Source organism: Trachemys scripta, chromosome 19, assembly GCF_013100865.1.
Source record: "Trachemys scripta elegans isolate TJP31775 chromosome 19, CAS_Tse_1.0, whole genome shotgun sequence".
NCBI classification, from domain to species: Eukaryota; Metazoa; Chordata; order Testudines; family Emydidae; genus Trachemys; species Trachemys scripta.
In genome coordinates, this window is record NC_048316.1 from 7,551,042 (window position 1) to 7,569,045 (window position 18,004).

Genomic DNA, 18,004 nt, shown 5'->3' on the forward strand with positions numbered 1-18,004 from the left:
CGTGATCTCTATATCCGTAGCAGCACAAGTTCAGGGACAACCTGCCAAACAGTTCAAGCCCCCACCACCAAAGAACGGATTCCTGTCCTAGCAGTGATTCTATCCTGGCTAGAACCCAGGAGGCCAAGCTACGGGTATTTCAGGCTTTCATAACTGGTGCTTTATCCGGTCTGTGGCGCTTAGGCTACGGCAAGCCCCAGTCTCACGGGAGGCAGCAGGCGCGGACGGGTGTAGCCGTTCATCTGTCATGAATACGTTAGCGGCTCATAGGGCAATGACAGTTGCATGAAAGATGGATTGGGGCCTGATAGAAAGCCCATTGAAATCAATGGGAGTCTTGCTGCTGACTTGGCTTTGGAACAGGACCCTTGTGGGTGTGTTTATCTACTGGACTTATAGGAAGGAATTAGAAAATGGATCCTCTGATGTATATGCCACTCACGTGAATCTGTCCTCTGGGACTCTCTGGGAGCCCCTGGTGAGGAGCATGTGTCGGTGTATTTTGCATTTGGCATTCTAATCAGCGCCATGATGCGACTGGTCAGCTGTATTTGAGGGTAAAGTGTGACCACCTCCTTTGGTGAGCTACATCACAAATCAACTTTGTTTGTTTTGTAACATGACTTTAAATTACGTCTGGCTCTCGCTTTGGTGAGGCTGCTTCTTAATCAGGTTAACATGCATGGTACACCCTTTGAAAATTAAAATAGACACAGGCAAACTCCCAAACCTCCATTCCTAACCTCCCATGGTTTGCAAACAACTTGTTTCTCACTTGGTGTATCTGATCAGATGTTTGAAAGAGGTTATAAAGACATTTTGAAGCATGGAAGTTACATTGAGAAGAAGATGTGATGCTTTTTAATATATATATCCCAGGGTGCTATGAAATACAATTATTCAAATACTCTTCTGTCTGTTTCTAGACTCCCCACACCCCTCTAGTCCTCCAGATCTTGCAGTATTCTACCAGGGATTTGTGTGACTCGTGGCCAAGATTTTCCAAAGTGGCCGGTGATTTTTGGGTGCCCAACTTGACACTTTAAAGGGATCCTCATTTTCAGAAAATCTTAGCACCTGCCCTCTGAAAATCACTGTAGGGTGCACCAAATCACTAGGCATTACTGAAATTCTTGACCCATATGTTCTAGGACTTATCTATATGAACAGTTAGACTGTGTCCACATTTGAGCTGGGACTTGTGATTCCCAGCTCACGTAGATGTACTAGTTCCACTCGAGCCAGTATGCTAAAAAGAGCAGTGTCGCTGGGGCAGCTCCGGGAGTGGTTTGAGCTAGCTACCTGAGTATGTGCCCACTCCGACCCCCTTGGTACATTCTCTGGGGGCTAGCCCTAGTTGCTGCGTGGCTATGCTAATATTTTTAGCATGCTTGCTCAAGCAGCGCTAGCCTGGATGCATCTAAGTGAGCTGGGAATCCCACCTCAAATGTAGACGTAGTCTGAGTGTACAGCAAGCTGGGGTGTCAAGCTACGGTGTACCGGCATGCTGCGCACAAAGTGGCGTGTGGTCCCTGCTACCATGCGTTAGCAGTTCCCTGCTGTGCATTGCTCTAGTCCCATTTCAAAACAGAGCGACTCCAAGTGAGCTAGGGACTCGTAATGCACGTTAGCAGGATCCTGAGAGCTAGTTGGTTTGCTAGGGCACTGTAGATTTACATCCCAGGTTGCCAGGCACTGACTGGTCCTCTAGACAAGGCCTGAGTTTTAACTGAATGTAAACCAACCAACCAACCCCAATTCCCCTGAGCTGCTCTGTTGCAAGAAATGGCTCCCTTGATCCCTAGTCCCCGGAAACCCTTCAACACGAGTCGTGGGTACTTCCCCTTGATGCCAATGGGACTGCTTACACAGGCAAAGTTATCCATGTGCTCCGGGGTTTGCAGGATTGGGGCCTTGCTGGGGATTTTTCTGTGGAAAAGCCAGTGGCAGCTGTGGGAGGGGGAGGCAGACAGACCCACCCACCCCCTTCAGGCGTTGCTGCAGCTGCTCCTGCAGCGCTTTCGCATTGATGTTGGGGAATTTGAAAAGAACTAGCCCGCGGGTAGCTGCCGATTCACAACCAGCCGAAAGGCCTCTGCCAGCAGTTCGCACACAGTGGGTTGGCCGTTATCCGTGGCTTTTCGGAAAGCTTTGTGACATCTGAGAACAATTGGCTGAGTGACTGGTTTGTGACGGATCCAATTTCTGATTGGCTCTTAATGATGTCATACCCAGGTCTCTCTCCGCCTGTAGCATCTAGGTGCCAAGAGATAATGCTTTGTCCATGGACCTAACTGCTTGTCCGCTTGTATGTACGCTTCCAGATGCTGCATTTCAGGGCAATTACTGTTCCACTTGTCAGGTAGTCACGCAGCCTTGTGCCGTTCAGGGTTGCATAGGAGACCTGGGATTGTTCAACAATCTGTCGCTAAGAGCCAGTGTCTCTTAGTGCATAATTGAGGCAGCGGATGCAGAATCTAAATAATCCAAACAAGCAGCTTCCAGCTGATTCTAATTTGTCAAAAGCAATGACAGCAGGACCTTTCTCGTCCCCTGTCAGAATACAAGCTCACGCGCACCTCTGCTGTTGGCAGTGGGGGCTGAACGTCCTGCCCGTTTTGCTGGGAGAAATATTCTGGGTCTGGATGCGTGAAGCCTGAGCAGGAGGAGGAGATTCTGCTCTACGGTGCATTGATCTTCCCCAGCACAGCCTGCATTTTCCAAAGAGCTCGGCGGTTGGGGTGCATGTTGGGTACAGGAACATCTTGGAAATCTGGCCGTTCGTGCCCGAGTGGGAGCTGCTGAGAACTTTCCCTGGCTGTGGGTGCGGAGCCCTTGAAAATTGGCCCTTGTGTGAGTCCACTGTTTGTTGGCAATTGCAAGATCCTGCATCACTTGGACTCAACCTTCGATATGTCTGTGGCCTTGTTTCTGTTCATACTCCAGCCGGCCCCAGTACCTACTTTTGTCCTCTCCATGTGCTTGGCAGGCCCTCTCTGAGCCTGTTTGCCAAACCCCCACTTCTCGTTCAAATCTCCTGGCTGTCGTTTCGCCTCTGAGGAGCGAGTTACAGAAATTTGTGATTTCAGTTGTACACGTGCCTTTCCAAGTAACCGCATGATCCTATCCTAGCTGTCCTGTCCCTTGTGCTCTCGGACCCTCCTCTCTTGTGTCCTGCCTTCAGTTTAGAATTGGGAGGGAGAAGGGATGGGGCTTGGACCCAGCCGGGATGTTAAAATCAAGGACCAAAGAGGAGTTGAAGGTGGCTCCTTGGGCCTTCCAGGCACTCAGGCAGATGCTAACAGTACTGTCATTGGGGACACAGAATGGGGGTTAGGTGGAAAGATCAAAGCTTAGTTTTGACTCTTTTCTTCTAGATATCAAGCCACAGAAGTGAAACAGACACTGGGGAGGGGTGGGGAGGAGATGGGAGCTGTTCTCACACTGATGAAAGCAGATGGCCCTGCCTACACTTGCATGGCTTGCACAAGGGGTGATGAGACCCCTAAGGCTGTGAACGCTGAAGCCCAGCTGTCTCCAGTCACTTTAGAGACCCTTGTTATAGTCCGTTTCCCTCTGCCATATGTCAGAGGAGATGCAGGGCTGAGGAATCACGGGCTGATATTCTGTTTTATTAGACACAGTCAGCGGCATGCTAGCTTGAGCTCCTCCAAGCTTTGCAACTGAGGACGTTTTAGAGCTTTCCCGGACTTGTGCTAGGGAGTGGAGAGAAGAGTGTGTTCTTGAAGTAGAATAGTTTGAAGTGAGGCCAGATATTTTGCAAAACATCTGGAGAAAGAGCTGAAGTTGGCGGGGGACTTCTTGATAGGAAATGGGATGATTGTTAGTGCTCTTGGCACCGAGTAGCATGAGGACGACATGGTCTTTTCACCAAAGATCTCTTGAACAGACCAAGTAGTAGAGCTGGGGCCTCACCCAAACCCCACTGAAGTCACTGGGGGTTGGATATGACAGCAGTGACGGTCATCAAGATAGACTAGAACGTATGGACATGTGTTTTTTCATCTGCCCCTCAATGCCATAGTGGGAGAGACCTCTGCCTTGAATACAGATGGGCCTGCTGAAACACTTCCCTGTGGATTTTGAGCCTACCCAATGTATCGTCTCCTATTGAAACCGAAGGGGAAATATAAAGAGGAAGGAAGTTGTTACTCCAACTGTAATTTGGTCAGGATACCTGGGTAAATTGTCCTATTCTTATGAAAATGACACAGGATCTTAACTAGCCACAAGTGGTCAGGCCTCTGTTTCACATCATCTGAAAGACCCCTCCAGGTGCACAGCTCCTCTGATAGCAGCAGCACGCGCTTGGCATTTGTTCTCTAGTTCCTAGGAGCCCGACCCGGAGCCCAGTGAGGGACTGGTGACAGCCGTAAGCGCTAACCTCCAGTAATAGGTGTTTGCAGGGCTGGAGGGCAGCATACTGCCTAGCGAATCATTGGCACAGTTTGCTGAGTAGCTTGGGTTGTCCTTGGGGCAGTCTCCTGTCCCAGGCACTAAAGTAAATCCCATGTCCCTGATCTGCCTGTACAGACCCACATGTCTCTGTGGAGTCCTGTTGCCTTTGATGGGACTCCATCCAGGCGGATGGTTGGATCCCTTTGTGGGATCGGTGCCCACACAGGCAATGCTCTTGGGCACTGGTTCTCAACCTTTCCAGACTATTGTACCCCTTTCAGGAGTCTGATTTGTCTGGTGTACCCCCAAGCTTCACCTCACTTAAAAACGACTTGCTTACAAAATCAGACCTAAAAACAAAAAGGTGTCACAGCCACACTAGTACTGAAAAATTGCTCATTTTCTCATGTAATTATAAAATAAATCCATTGGAATATAAATATTGTACTTACATTTCAGTGTATAGTATACGGAGCAGTATAAACAAGTCACTGTATGAAATTGTAGTTTGTACTGACTTCGCTAGTGCTTTTTATGTAGCCTGTTGTAAAACTAGGCAAGAATCTAGTTGAGTTGACGTATCCCTTGGAAGACCTCTGCGTACCCCCAGGGGTACATGTACCCCTGGTTGAGAACCACTGCTCCTGGGGACAATGCACCATGTCTCTGGGGCTTTGCCTTTGACAGCCAATAGAGCTATGCCTTCGTATGAAATAATGACTCTCTGCCCCTAACAAGAGGTGGTAGTTACAGCATAGTCTGGATTTCTGCAGTCAAACGGCTCTTCTTAATTAGGTATTTATGCATCCGCTATTATCACCCTCCCTCCTTGTCCTTAAGGGGGCAGAGATGCCAAGCGCTCCAACATTACACACAGCAGAGCTGAGAGATTTAAATAAGACTTCTAATGAAGCTGCGTGTTTAGGTTCTCAGCCCGACAAGCTCAGTAACTATTGATGCAGAGTAAAGTGCACTGCGGAACACCCCCACCAACCCAGCCATCGTTGCACCGTGGCCTCAATTGTGGGTCAACTTAACAAATCTCGTCCTCCGTTTCAAGGCCTGGACTAGTTGAGAGGTTCTGTTGGGAGGCAGGCATTCTTTGTGTTACAGTAGCCAACGTGGTGCTAGGCCCAGTACAGACACATATCAAGAGACCGTCCCTGCGCTGAAGAACTTATAGTCTAAATAATATGACACAGGGAGAGGTGGGAAACTGAGGCACGGGAGGTGAAGTGATTTGCCTGAGGTCACACAGAAGGTCAGTGGCCTAGCTGTGAATAGAACCTAGGTGTCCTGACTCCCAAGCCAGTGCACTATTCACATCTCTGACTCCAAATGGGACCTTAGGACTTACGTGCACGTGCGTGATCAGTCGATGGTGTACCTATGTTAAGCTTTCAGGTGGGATGGCTGACTGGGGCAGTGGGGTGCATCTGTATGGGCATTTGATTGGATTGAGTTTTAACCCCTGCAAATTATCGGGATAAATAATAATTAATGGAGATATCCCATCTCCTAGAACTGGAAGGGACCTTGAAAGGTCATCGAGTCCAGCCCCCTGCCTTCACTAGCAGGACCAAGTACTGATTTTGCCCCAGATCCCCAAGTGGCCCCCTCAAGGATTGAACTCACAACCCTGGGTTTAGCAGACCAATGCTCAAACCACTGAGCTATCCCTCCCCCCCGATCTTTGATCACTGCCTCCCAGCCACTCAATTAAATTGCTTTTGCCTCTGGTTGCCGGGTGCATTTTAATTGGTTAAAGGACATTTGAACTGATTAACCCCACTAGTGTAGAGAAGTGCTGAGGAGTGAAAGACTAGATCATGGCTCGAATATTGCATGATGGGCCAAATTCACCCTGGCGTAATGGAGTAGCTCCAGTGACTTGATTAGAAATACACCAAGGATCAGTCAGCTGTGCGAGGTGCAAGTCCACCCTTCAGGAGGTCCGTTACACATGCCTAGCGTGCAGAAAGAAAGGTGAGTCTTCCGTCAGTGTTAAAAGATCACAGGGGATATTATTACCATAGACTCTGGCTAAACTGCACAGTATTAACCTGCGCCCTCTGAGCCTGTCACTGGGTATCACTTGTGCTGCTGTAAATCAGAAGCGACTCTCTTAAAGTCAGCGGAGATACTGCAGCGTTAGCAACGGGAGAGGAGAATCAGGCCCTTTCTGTAGCTCACACAGAATGGGTAAGCTCTCCTCCTCTCTCAGCAAAGATTTAATAGCAGCTACTGTGGTGAGATCTTAGCAATACGAGGATCTCACTCACTGTGTTAATTCGTGAAACAGATTTACGTTAAATAAACATTAAGTGAAGCAACAATTATAATTGGTTACACATTTATTAATTCTCACCCCTGTGAAATAGGCAAAAGATGTTTAGGGTCCACTTCATCCATCGCTGAAATGTGGCCCTCTCTGGGGTGGAACACAGCAGCTGTTTCACAGCGCACAGGAATGCTGTGTAACCACGCACAGCACAGCTTTGCCGTATAAGGCAGGAAATGAAGCAGGATGCTGTATCCAGTTGAAACTGCAGGGAGAATTTGATGGGCAAAATGTAATGATCAGAGTTGGCATTTGGCCAGGACGTTGGGGTTAACAACCCCTGCTCTTCTGGAAACACTTTGAGAAGCCTATAATGCCCAAACAGAATACCACGTTTTTGTTTTTTTTTCTTTCAAAATGACCTAGTACTGGAGCATCTTGCGCTACACTCTAGCTCCCTAAGAGAAAGGGATGTGATTTATCTTCAAGTGAAGCTGATCAGATACTTAGCTCTCTGCCTGGCATCAGTCGTTGCTGGAAGAAATGATGAATCCTTAATGAGCTTTGCAAAAGACAGAACAGATTTCCCTGCACCCCAATGCATGACACGAGCCCTTTGTTCGATCCCAGAGTGCAGATGCAGCAAACGCTGCAACACCCTCACTTTCCTCCAGAATTCCTCTTCCTTGTGCTGTCACAACAAAGCTTTCCAGATGGAGTGGAACAGCTATTTTATTACCGCATGTACTACGGTAGCATTGGAAGGCCCCAACCACATTCAGGACCCCGTTGTGCTAGGTGATGTACACGTGTGTAACTTTTCCGATTCCACTCCATTCAACCACTGCGGAAAGCCAGCTAGCCTGAGCCATTGCCTTAATCCAACTGCACCTTTGTCGTCTGGGGCGGGGTTCCTTTCCTGCAGTCGTACAGCGGGTATTTTCCCAAAGCTCCTTCGTCGTATTCCCATTAATTTGGTTTACAGCCGTCAGAATATCGAATGACACTTTATTTCCCATGCTCACAAATGTGGCTGTCTAGGAGTGAAGGATGAACGATTCGGTGAACAGCAGAGCGTGCCCTGCCCGCTGTCAGCTGGCGTGGACCTGGACAGCAAATGATTTTGTTTTAATATTGTTCCAAGGCCTTTTGCTAAAGTCCTGCAGGACCCTCCAGGCCCCAGATCTGCAGAGCTGCAAGAACGCTTTCTGAAGCCCTTTTAAACTGTCTCACTCCCAGCTCATTTCAGGTGCTGCCAGACGTGAGGGATTTCCTGACACTTCCAATATCCTCAAAGAAGCTGTTTGAGTTTCACATCCTCCCTTTTTCTCCCCAAGGCTGGGCCATCCAAACTCTAATAACTCAACAGGATTTTGCCTCATCGCTTTGCAGGGCTAAGCCCTTCCCTTTAGAGATGCAAACGCTTTGCACTTAGCTTTCTGCAAGGATTTCAAAGCGTTAAAATGTTGATTCTTTGGGTTTCACAAGTCCCTGGGAGGTGGTGGTGTCCTCATTTGGCTGATGGAGAAGTCACGCAGATTAGGTCACTTGTCGAGTGTCCGAGTGTCTCACAGCAAATCAGGGGCAGAACTTGGGCTAGAACCCAGGAGTTCTGGCTCTCAGGTCTGTGCTCTAACCACTAGGTGATGTTGCCTCCATTAGGTAATACGCCTTTTCACCAGCGCTAGCTCGGAGAAAAAGTTCTCCATTTTCTTGCCCTACCAAATTCAAAGTTAAACAATTTTTGATCAGCTCCCATAATCCTGTCTCCCCCTGCCTGGAGAGCAGCTGTTTCATTTCTGAAGAGACCCAGGCTTAACCCCAGGTTCCTGACTGATGAAGGGGCTGCCCTCTGTTGGCCCTTCTAAATCCTCTTGTGGGAATTAACTTTCAGTTGACAACTGACATCCTAAAGACTTTCTTCCAGGCTTTGCAAGCTGGCCAACGGGAGGTACCAGAAATCAATAGAGTGAGCTTGTCCATGCCGAATTTCCAGTCAAATTGGGCAGGCTCTGGTAGGTTTGGATCAAACCACTGCATTGGTGGAAGGATGGAACAGGCCACTTGTTCTGTCTCTAGTGGGTGGTGGCGAGGTCTTATGGCCTACATATAGGAATCAGGATCTCCGGAGTTCCATCCCACCTTGCCACTGACTACCTCTTTGACCTCTGGCAAATCACTTAGGCACTGTGCCTCAGTTTCCCCACCTATAAAATGAGGCTACTGATATTTATCCTACCGCCTTAGCTGCTGAGGCTAAGTTAGCTAAGAAAAGCACTGTATGTACTTGTTTCTGCACCTCCTATAGGGGCAGAGCGATAACTGTCCGCTGAGCCTGGGCCAATCAAAGCAGCCTATGGGAGCTGGGAACTCAGATCCTATCGAACGCCAATAGGAAATGGGTGTGTCCCTTTGAACATGCCAGCCCAGGTGCACTGTGCCTAAAGTAGAGCCCGTGGCTAACATCAGGCACAGCTGACAGCGGCCTTCAGTGCGCTGCTGGGTAACGGACAGTCCCGGATGAAATGTGTCACTTCCGTTTTTCCTGGGAAGCGATTTGTCTCGGTGTCAGCTCATCTCAGCCTCTTTGTTTTTGGCTGCACGTAATTAGGACAGGTGTTCCTGTCTGGAGAAAGGCTGGAGAAAGTTTTACATCTTCCCGCTTCAAAGCAAATGGCACTAGGCTTCTCTGGGTAGCTCAGTCTGATCTGGGCGTGGGACAAGCATGAGGAGTGTTCGGCTCTCATGTCTACGCCCAATTTCTTTTCTTCTTTTGTGTCCCTTGGTTTGATTCGTGCAAACATTCTCACCTGCGGAGGGATTCCTCGAGAGACAGGCCTTGCTCAGAGATGCACCCCCGTCTCCATAATACTGCCATGCCTTCTAGCGCTAAACAGATTCCTGTCGGCATGTTATTTGGAGCATTCGTGCGATGTGTCGCTTCCATATTTTCCCCCGTCGCTCTCGCTTTGGGTGATGTACGAGTCTGATGAGTAATATAGCTGGCTCCGAAGAACCGTTTTGTATTCAAACTGCTCCTTTTTGTGTCCATCTGTCTCTTGCCTGCTTGTTACTATGATCTATTCCCCTTCGGGACTGTGTGCTGCCTGCCAGGACCACCGGTTTTCCTCCCTCCTCCCCCCCACCATTTGCACCGATGGCTAGTATTTACCCAAGAATTATATTAGGATTAGCCTTTGATAAATTAACCAATTACGGTCAAGCTTGTTTATGCTGTGTTTAGCTTTTATGCCCTGTTACAAATGGAGAGAGACGGAGACCTTTGGCCTCTCAGTCAGAGGTGATAATCTGAGTTGGTATTAGCGCATCTATTTAATTAAAAGGCTTCTTAATCGTGTTGTGTGAAGGGGCTGGGCAAGGGGATTTAGATGGTTTAGGGGATTGGTAATAGGATATGGACCCCTTCGCCTCTAGGTGACTAGTTCAAGTGGAGCTCATGGTCGGCATCTCGTCTGATCAGTGGCCCATGTGACAGAAATGTCCTCAGTGCCATTTCTGGTTAATCCGAATTCCCTGTCGCTGGACAAAATGGTCCTGATGAAATGAAGCTGAAGGATGCTCTCTCACAGTCAAGGCACTGGGTGGGACTCGGAAGATCCCAGATTAATTCCTGTTTCTGCCATGCACGCCGTGTGTGACCCTTAGACAAGTCACCTCGTTGCTCTGTGCCTCAGTTTCCCATTTTACTGCCTTTCTCCCACCCTGGGTATTGTCTGTTTGGTCTGTAAGCTTTTGCTGTGTGCGTACAGGGGCTGAGCATAACAGGACTCTGTTCTCCTCCTTTTGGGCCTCGAGGCATGACCACACTATAAATAAAATCCTGCAATGGGAGGAGTTTGCACAAGTTCCATTGTGAACAAAAAATGGAACAAGTTTTCAAGCCTTTTTGCCTTCTGCGTTCTCCAATTTATGTGTGGAGGTCTGGATAGCGTGGGACGAGGGGCTGTTTCCTTACAGTAATAATAATCAATCTAATAATCTAATAATCAATCTAATCTATATTTTAAAACAAAAATATTGCTCCTATTTTTGCCCCTTTCTGTTGGAAATAAAGTTGGAGCAAAACTGGACCCGTTAATCTGAAATCCCCAAACATCAGGAGTTAATTTGGAATGGAAGCTGGGTCCAAACCGCTTCTGGTTTGATAGTAAGTGTCCTTTATCCAGCTCTGGCCCCTTCCACCCAAGGGCTGCAAATCAATTTACAAACATTAATGTATGAATTTAAGCTCGCACCAGCCTGAGGGGAAAACCTGAAGCATGGAGAAATGAAGTGACCCATTTAAGGCTGCACAGAATCCCCGTCAGAGCCAGGAATTGAACCCGGATTATCTGATTCCCAGTCGTGTGCTTTAACCGTGGCTTTCTCTAATGCTAGTAAGGTTTTATAAAGACGGAAGTAGCCCTTGCTTCACCTGGCTCTACCAAAAAAAGGGTGGTGGTGATGGGGAATAGACTGAAAGACATTGGCCTCCAAAACCTTGGAGACTATGGAAACGTAGATACGAGGCAGCTGGATAAATCAGATTTGGTTAGTATAAGTCTCCAACCAACTTCAAACGTCCTCCAGTGTCCGTCAATATAAGGTTCTGAGTTAGAAACAAGGAAATATAGGGGAACCCATTTGTTTAGATCTAGTATATCCATTACTTGATTGGCTCACTCTCAAAGGGCCTGATTCTGCAGGTTCAAAAGCCCATGGGAGTTTCATCTGCTGAGTTTGGTGGAACAGGACTGGACCCAATGCGTCTTTCATGTAACCCTAACATCCCTGTTATCCATATACACAAGGCTTCCTCCCGTCGATAGGAAGTTGAAAATGAGAAGCGGCAGCATGGTGGTTATCTGCAGAATTTATACACCCCCGTAATGAGAATGGAATGTATAATAAGCCTTAGACACACCGGGCTGTGTCTAGCTGCCTGTTATTTGTGGTGAGAAGATTGATTGCCGTAGCTTTTCTTCAATTACCCATTTTCACATGAGTGTTCTACGTGGAGTCCTTTGCATACTTCCCCGCTCCCCTGACTGGCTGCCTGCCAGCAGCCTGTAGCTCCCATGAATGCAGATGTCGGTATTAAAGGGGTTTTGTACGTAGTCGTTTATAGCAACGTTGTTTTACAGAAGGTTTCAGGCCATTACGGACTATTGAGAGCACACAGCCTGCGAAGCAAAAAAAAAAAAAAAAAAAAAGCCCCGAATCTTTAGGGATCCTCTGGATTTTTAAACTGGCTGCAATTTGTTTCTGCCTGTATGAGGATTTTATGGCATTGTTGAGGAATGACCTTGACACTTTTATAATGGAAATGGGCCTAAATCACAAAACTCAGACCCAGCTTGGGATTTCAGGTCTACCTCCTGAAGTTCCCAGGTGGTCAGGCTGGGATTTTTGTATAAAAATAACGGCTAGCCATGGAATTGGATCTGGACCCAGATTCTGAATTTTCCCCCCAGTGTTTGGGGGTGTCTGTGTAACAAACCATGGCTGTGTGCATGCAGCCGGGATCCAATCCGCAGTCTTCAGCACCTCGCACACAAGCGCTTGCCACGGACACTGACAGAGAAATTCCTTGTGTTTGGGCCATGTGATTTTGCAGCCTTTGATTTTCCTTGTGAGCACGGGGGGTTGATGGAACCCGTGGTGGTAAAGCAGTCACTGAAGGCAGGGCGTTCTGCAAAGTCCCCCAGTGCGTTTCCTAAGGGTTCCTGAAGGCCTGTGAGGATTCCAGGGGTTTTGTTCAGTCCCTGTGACCTGCTAAGGGTCACCAGTTTCCTTAGGAAACTCAAAGGACGCTGCAGAAGTGTCTCAAAATGCATTCCCCGCCCAGCAACGTCAGTCTTGCTTTGAGTCAGTTTCAATTTCATGTTCGGACCCAAAGTGATCTGGCTTTTGTGAAAGATTGTCAAAGAGCCATCAAAATCCGACGCCGAGCAGTTCTCTCTCTCCCTCTAATCCAGCGGTTCCCAAACTTTAACAACCTGAGAACCCCTTTCACTAAAATGTCAAGTCTCGTGAACCCCCTCTGAAAAATGAACATTTCCAGGGATTTTCTCCTTTACCGGAGTATAAATTATAAAAGCCGTGATCTTGGAAATATAAAATTTGTTTTTGTGACATGTTTATTACACACTATGTATTATTAATTATTATTGATCATTACAGCATTTTTATTGCATTATGAAAATAGCAACACTCTTCCAAGATCTCACTTTTGTAGCTTGTATCACTTGGAATAAGCCTGTTATAAGACAAGGCTCCTATGTTTCATCAAGGAGTATCAGATGTGAAACAGCATGAAGGTATTTAAGAAGCCAACTCAAAGAGTTCCTCCTACACAAGCATTCAGGTCTTGAGCAGTCCAGGCAAACAACCCAGATTACAACAAAGCTTAAATTTGTTCTTCATAATAATTTTAAAAATAATACTAGCTGCCTATTTAATTTTAAAAACAGCAAAAAATATCCACCTTCCTTTCCATTTCTTATAAGGAGTCTTGAAGGTTAAGTCTCCTCAGTGTCCCATGCTGCCTGGGGTCCCTAGGGACAGCTCTGTCCGCCATTAGGGAATTTTCCCCCGAGAACCCCCTTTAACATTTCGTGAACCCCCGTTTGGGAAACACTCCTCTAATCTATTTAGACATTCATAGGGAACCTATCGAGGGCAGTTGAGCGCCTTACGTCAGGGCATGGAAACCTGTATGAGTGTATCTAATTCTCCCTTATTTTTTTTTTTTTTTTCTATTGCAGCTGGTCCTGGCTGAAAGCTCCCACTCCGACACGGGCTCCCAGTGCACTGAAAGTCACACGGACCTCCCTCCTCCCATCGAGAGAACAGGTGGCATCGGAGACTCACGGCCTCCCTCATTTCAGTAAGGCCAAGCTATGCTTTCTAATCAAGGGATGCAAAATACTTGCCTGGCTCTTCCCCCACCTCTCTGCTCTCAGTACCCGGGGTTAGGTGCTTCCCCCCTGTTTTGTTTTGATAATGCTGTGCTCATTGGGGAATAAAAGGGGGGATGGGAGGAAAAATGTGATCGTTGAAATGAAGTTACCGTGTTGCTCATCATTTTGAAACCCACCGTGGGGGAGAGAAGGGGAGGAATGTAAATGCTTTGTGTGGCATGTGGATGACAACCTTTTATTACCGCGTGCCATATAATTATGTAGCACACACGGGCAGCAGAACGTTATTATAATAAGCAGCAGTTTGCATAAGAAATAATGCTCCCTGCCCCCGTGCTATCATCCCGACTGTATGTAATGCAACGTACGTTGGTGGAATAGCAGCCTCGTTACCTGCAGGAATACGTACAGGGCCAGATCCTGCCAGTGGAAATCTAGAATGACTCCATTGACTTGAGTGGGGACTGAGAGCAAGATCCGGACCATAGTCTTTTGTATGCTGTTTTAAAGTATCTTGTGGCACCTTATAGACTAACAGATGTATTGGAGCATAAGCTTTCGTGGGTGAAGACTCACTTTGTCAGATGGACTTTGTCGCTTTTTGCAGATCTAGACTAACACGGCTACCCCTCTGATTCTTAAAGTATCCAGTGATCCTTCTGATCTGTTCCAGGGAACAGCAAGTATTTTCCCCCAAAGGCTAGCTGTGCTTGAGAGCTGAGATTCCGCCCTGTAGTTTTAGATTTGGGCCTGAACTGAAACCCCAGATCAGTGCAGTCCTGAATTTTGCTGTTGGTTCCTTTCCCTGTAACCCAGCGAATCCAACTCCCAAACCCAGATTCAAAACTGCCGCCCTGTGCACCAGTCCTTTGGGGTGGTTGGAATCTGGATCCGAATCTTGTCTCTCAAGCCCCTGACCATTTGTCAACAGAGTGAATTATTCTCACTTCTGATGTGAGTTAAACCGCTGGGAAATCCGACGCACAGAGAAGTTAAGTGGCATTTTCCCCAAGGTCAAGTTAGTATCAGCATCAGAACTAGAAAGCAAAGTGCCAGACGCCCAGACCCATGCTCTAACCATAGTGCGTATAGAACCCAGGAATTCTGGCCCCTCTCCCCCCTTGCTCTGACCTCCAGACCACTGTGCCTCCCTTCAGAAAAACAGAAGCCATCAGTCTCTAGGACTGTCAGCCCCAGGCTTATCTAGCTCAAAATTCAGCGCTGTTTCTCTTGCTATATTGACCAATCTGGCCTGATCAAGTGAGCAACCCGCTGCGAGAAACCCTTGTGTTTGCCCATTTTATTCTCTCGGAAGCCAAATGAGCTCTCAGTGCCTCTGGCCTCTCCTTTTGCCTGGCAACCCAGATGCCCCGTGCTGATGCCAGGACATCTCTCCACTTTGCTTCTTTGACAGGCTTTGTGCTGCAAGGCCCGAACGGCAGGCAGCCCCTGGCACAGAGGGGTTAACAGCTGTTCCATTTGTTCCGCTGCTGACCCTGCCCTTGGCATTTGGCTCTGCATTGGTGACGTTAACAGGTCCCCAGTAAGGATGGGGCGGGAGCCGAACCCCAATGCCGGTGAGCTAGTGACTCAATATTCAAAGAGGCAAACCCACTGTCCTTTCCTGCTGTTCTCATGTTCCCTCCTCCTTCCCCCACCCCTGCTTTCTGGGTTGTCTGTTGCCTGGGAGAGCCCGTTATCTGGGTGGAGGGGCTTAGCACCCAGCTGTATTCTGGAGGGGACAAGACATCCCAGGGAATACTCACCTTGCCTGCATTTCTTGCAAGGGTTATGCTGCCCTCTTGTGACCAAGCTTTGCTTTCCTTGCAGGCGAGTAGCCTGTACAATTGCAGTCACATGACCTGCGAGCGGAACTAGTTCTTTCTTCCTGACCGATATATAGAAATAGGTGATGGTTTTAGAACACTTTAACTGGACCTTTAAAAACACCCCCCTCAAACTCGAGGCACAGGGTCACGGGTGCAGCACTCTCTGTTTTAACCCCCTGTGCTTTAAAGATGCCCTTTTATTCAGCTGTGCTCTTCTATTGCACCTGCTGCCATCTGTCAAACGCCCAGAACTTTGTCAACGGGGCATCATGCTTCCCAGCGCCCCTGGGAGGTCGTGGCCGATATCCCCATTTCACAGCTGGACAAACTGAGACACAACGAGGTGACGTGGCTTGCCCAAGGTCTCACCCGGTGAGTCAGGCAGAGGAGCCGGGAGGTCCTGGCTCCCAGGCTTGTGTTCTGACTACTAGACAACACTTGCTGTCGCTGCACACGGAGGCGTTTAGCCAGCTGTCTGAACAATCAGCAGCGTGGAGAAATCGGGGATGGAGAAGAAATGCAAGTGCTTGGCTTTTTTGGCCCAGTGGAGCAATGGCCTAATGAGGATATGGTGGGGTGGGCGGCCATGGGAGTGTGTGAGGAGAGGGGGAACTGCCAAGTGTGTGGCCCCTCATTGGGTACGCTTGCTCCTGCTGCCGGGAGTGCTGGCCTTGGCTGGGGTTGGCCTCCGCAGACCAGGAGAATGCAGGAACGTTGGCCAGCTGCTGAGCAGAGGGTCCTGGGAAGCAACATGGTGGGTCGGCTTGAAGTTGGTAGACAAGTTGTTTTAAAAGCCGAGTTCTTCCCCTGAAGTCTGAGAGGTTTGCGGTTCAGTTCTGTCACAGCCTATCATTGACAGATCTCTGCACTTGCACTCCGCCTGCTGGCCTGGGATTCCCCTTTCGTCCCAGGCCAGCAGGCCTCTACAAGGGGAGGGCTTTTTAGGGTAGGAATTGCTCTCCCCCTCCCCCCCCCCCGATACCTGTGTCAGTTCCTTTTTCTATTTCGTAGTTGTAGATTTTAAAGCCAGCAGGGACTGGTCTGATCCTCTTGTTTGACTTCCTGCCTAGCACGGGCCAGAGAACCTTGCCTAGTAACCTCTGCATCAAGCCAAGAACTTCTGCTTAGCTAGGGCATATCTTGTAGAAAGACCATCCCATCTTGATTTCAAAAGCCTGCAAGTGACGGAGAACCCAACACACCCCTAGGTAAGTTGTCCCAATGGACAATTATCCTCCCTGCTAAAGAACTGTGCCTTATTTCTAGTCTGAATTTCTTTAGCATCCGCTTCCAGCCACTTTCTGCTAGATTAAAGGGCCACCCGATATCAGACATCTGCCCCGTGCAGCTACTTGTAGAGAGTGATAAAGTCACCTCTAACCTTCTCTTGGATCAACTAAAGAGACTGAGCTTCTGATTTATTTTTGGCTGGATTCAAAAAGGTTATTTTTTTTCTGATGCTTTTCATTGTATTTGAATGTGGTTGTTTGGCACCATGAGCAGCTCAGTGAGGGCGCAAATAACACGTTGCTTTTGTGTGGTGTTAATTCAACTGCCTGGAGGACGGTCCAGTGGTTAGAGCTCTAGTCTGCAACTCCGGAGACCTGGGCTCAATTCCCTGCTCTGCCACCGACTTCCTGTGTGATCTTGGGCAAGTCACTTAATCTTTCTGTGCCATAGGGCTTGTCTAAACTTGCATCAATTTAAGCAATAGTAATGTCGCTCAGGGGTGTGAAAAAGCCACCTCCCTGAGCGGCATAAGTTAAATCGACTTAGCGCGCTGTCCACACCTCGCTCCGTCTGTGGGAGACGCTCTCCCGCCAACATAGCTTCTGCCTCTCGTTGAGGTGGAGTAATTATTCTGAGCGCTCTCCTGTCGGCATAGCCTGTGTTCACCAACTGCACGACAGTACCCCTGCCTGGCTTCCCAGGGGGCTGTGAGGAGCAACACACTAAAGATTGTGAGGCTCTCGGAAACTGGGGAAGCAAATCTGATTAGAAAATGATCACTTCAGAGCTTTGCCCAGAACCTGGCACTACAAGCTGGGGTCACTTACTCAGAGGGTGTAAATTGGCATCGCTCCAGTCACATCAATGGAGCAATGCTGATTTACCCCAGTGGAGGGCCTGGCCCAGTATCCCTGACCTCACACATCCATGGCGTGCTCCTTTCCCGTTGGCAAGTAAACCTGACAGCCTAGCGGCGAGAGAGAAAACCAGCCGTGCTGCCATTCCAAGGTAGAGATCTCTCAGGCAGCCTTTGTGTCCGATTACCAGTGAGCTGTGTAGCAATGCATGCTAACTGCCTGCGCTCACTAGATGGTGCTGCTGAGGTTGACTGACGAAGGCCTGGAAAACCGGCTGATGCCCATCTTTGTTTAGGGACAAAGGAAGGAAATCTTTCTTTCCCCCTGTGATAAGTGGACCCAAAAGAGAAAAGCACTCCTGTTCAGGACAGCGCTTCAGGTCATGGTTAAGTGCCTTTGGGATGTAAGCACATGCTGAAGTCCTGTCCCGAATCGGGGCCTCTGTGTGTGATGGATACTTAAGTG

General features: G+C 48.4%; 1 protein-coding gene across 4 annotated transcripts in view; it reads left to right on the forward strand.

Moving 5' to 3' along the window:
- DVL1 (dishevelled segment polarity protein 1) overlaps nt 1-18,004 on the forward strand; it is a 172,879-nt gene that overhangs the window by 86,809 nt on the left and 68,066 nt on the right. For all 4 annotated transcript variants that reach the window (XM_034753310.1, XM_034753311.1, XM_034753307.1 and 1 more), the window contains exon 3: nt 13,468-13,589. In XM_034753310.1, coding sequence (XP_034609201.1) covers nt 13,468-13,589 — 122 coding nt within the window. The remainder of the gene's footprint in view (nt 1-13,467; nt 13,590-18,004) is intronic.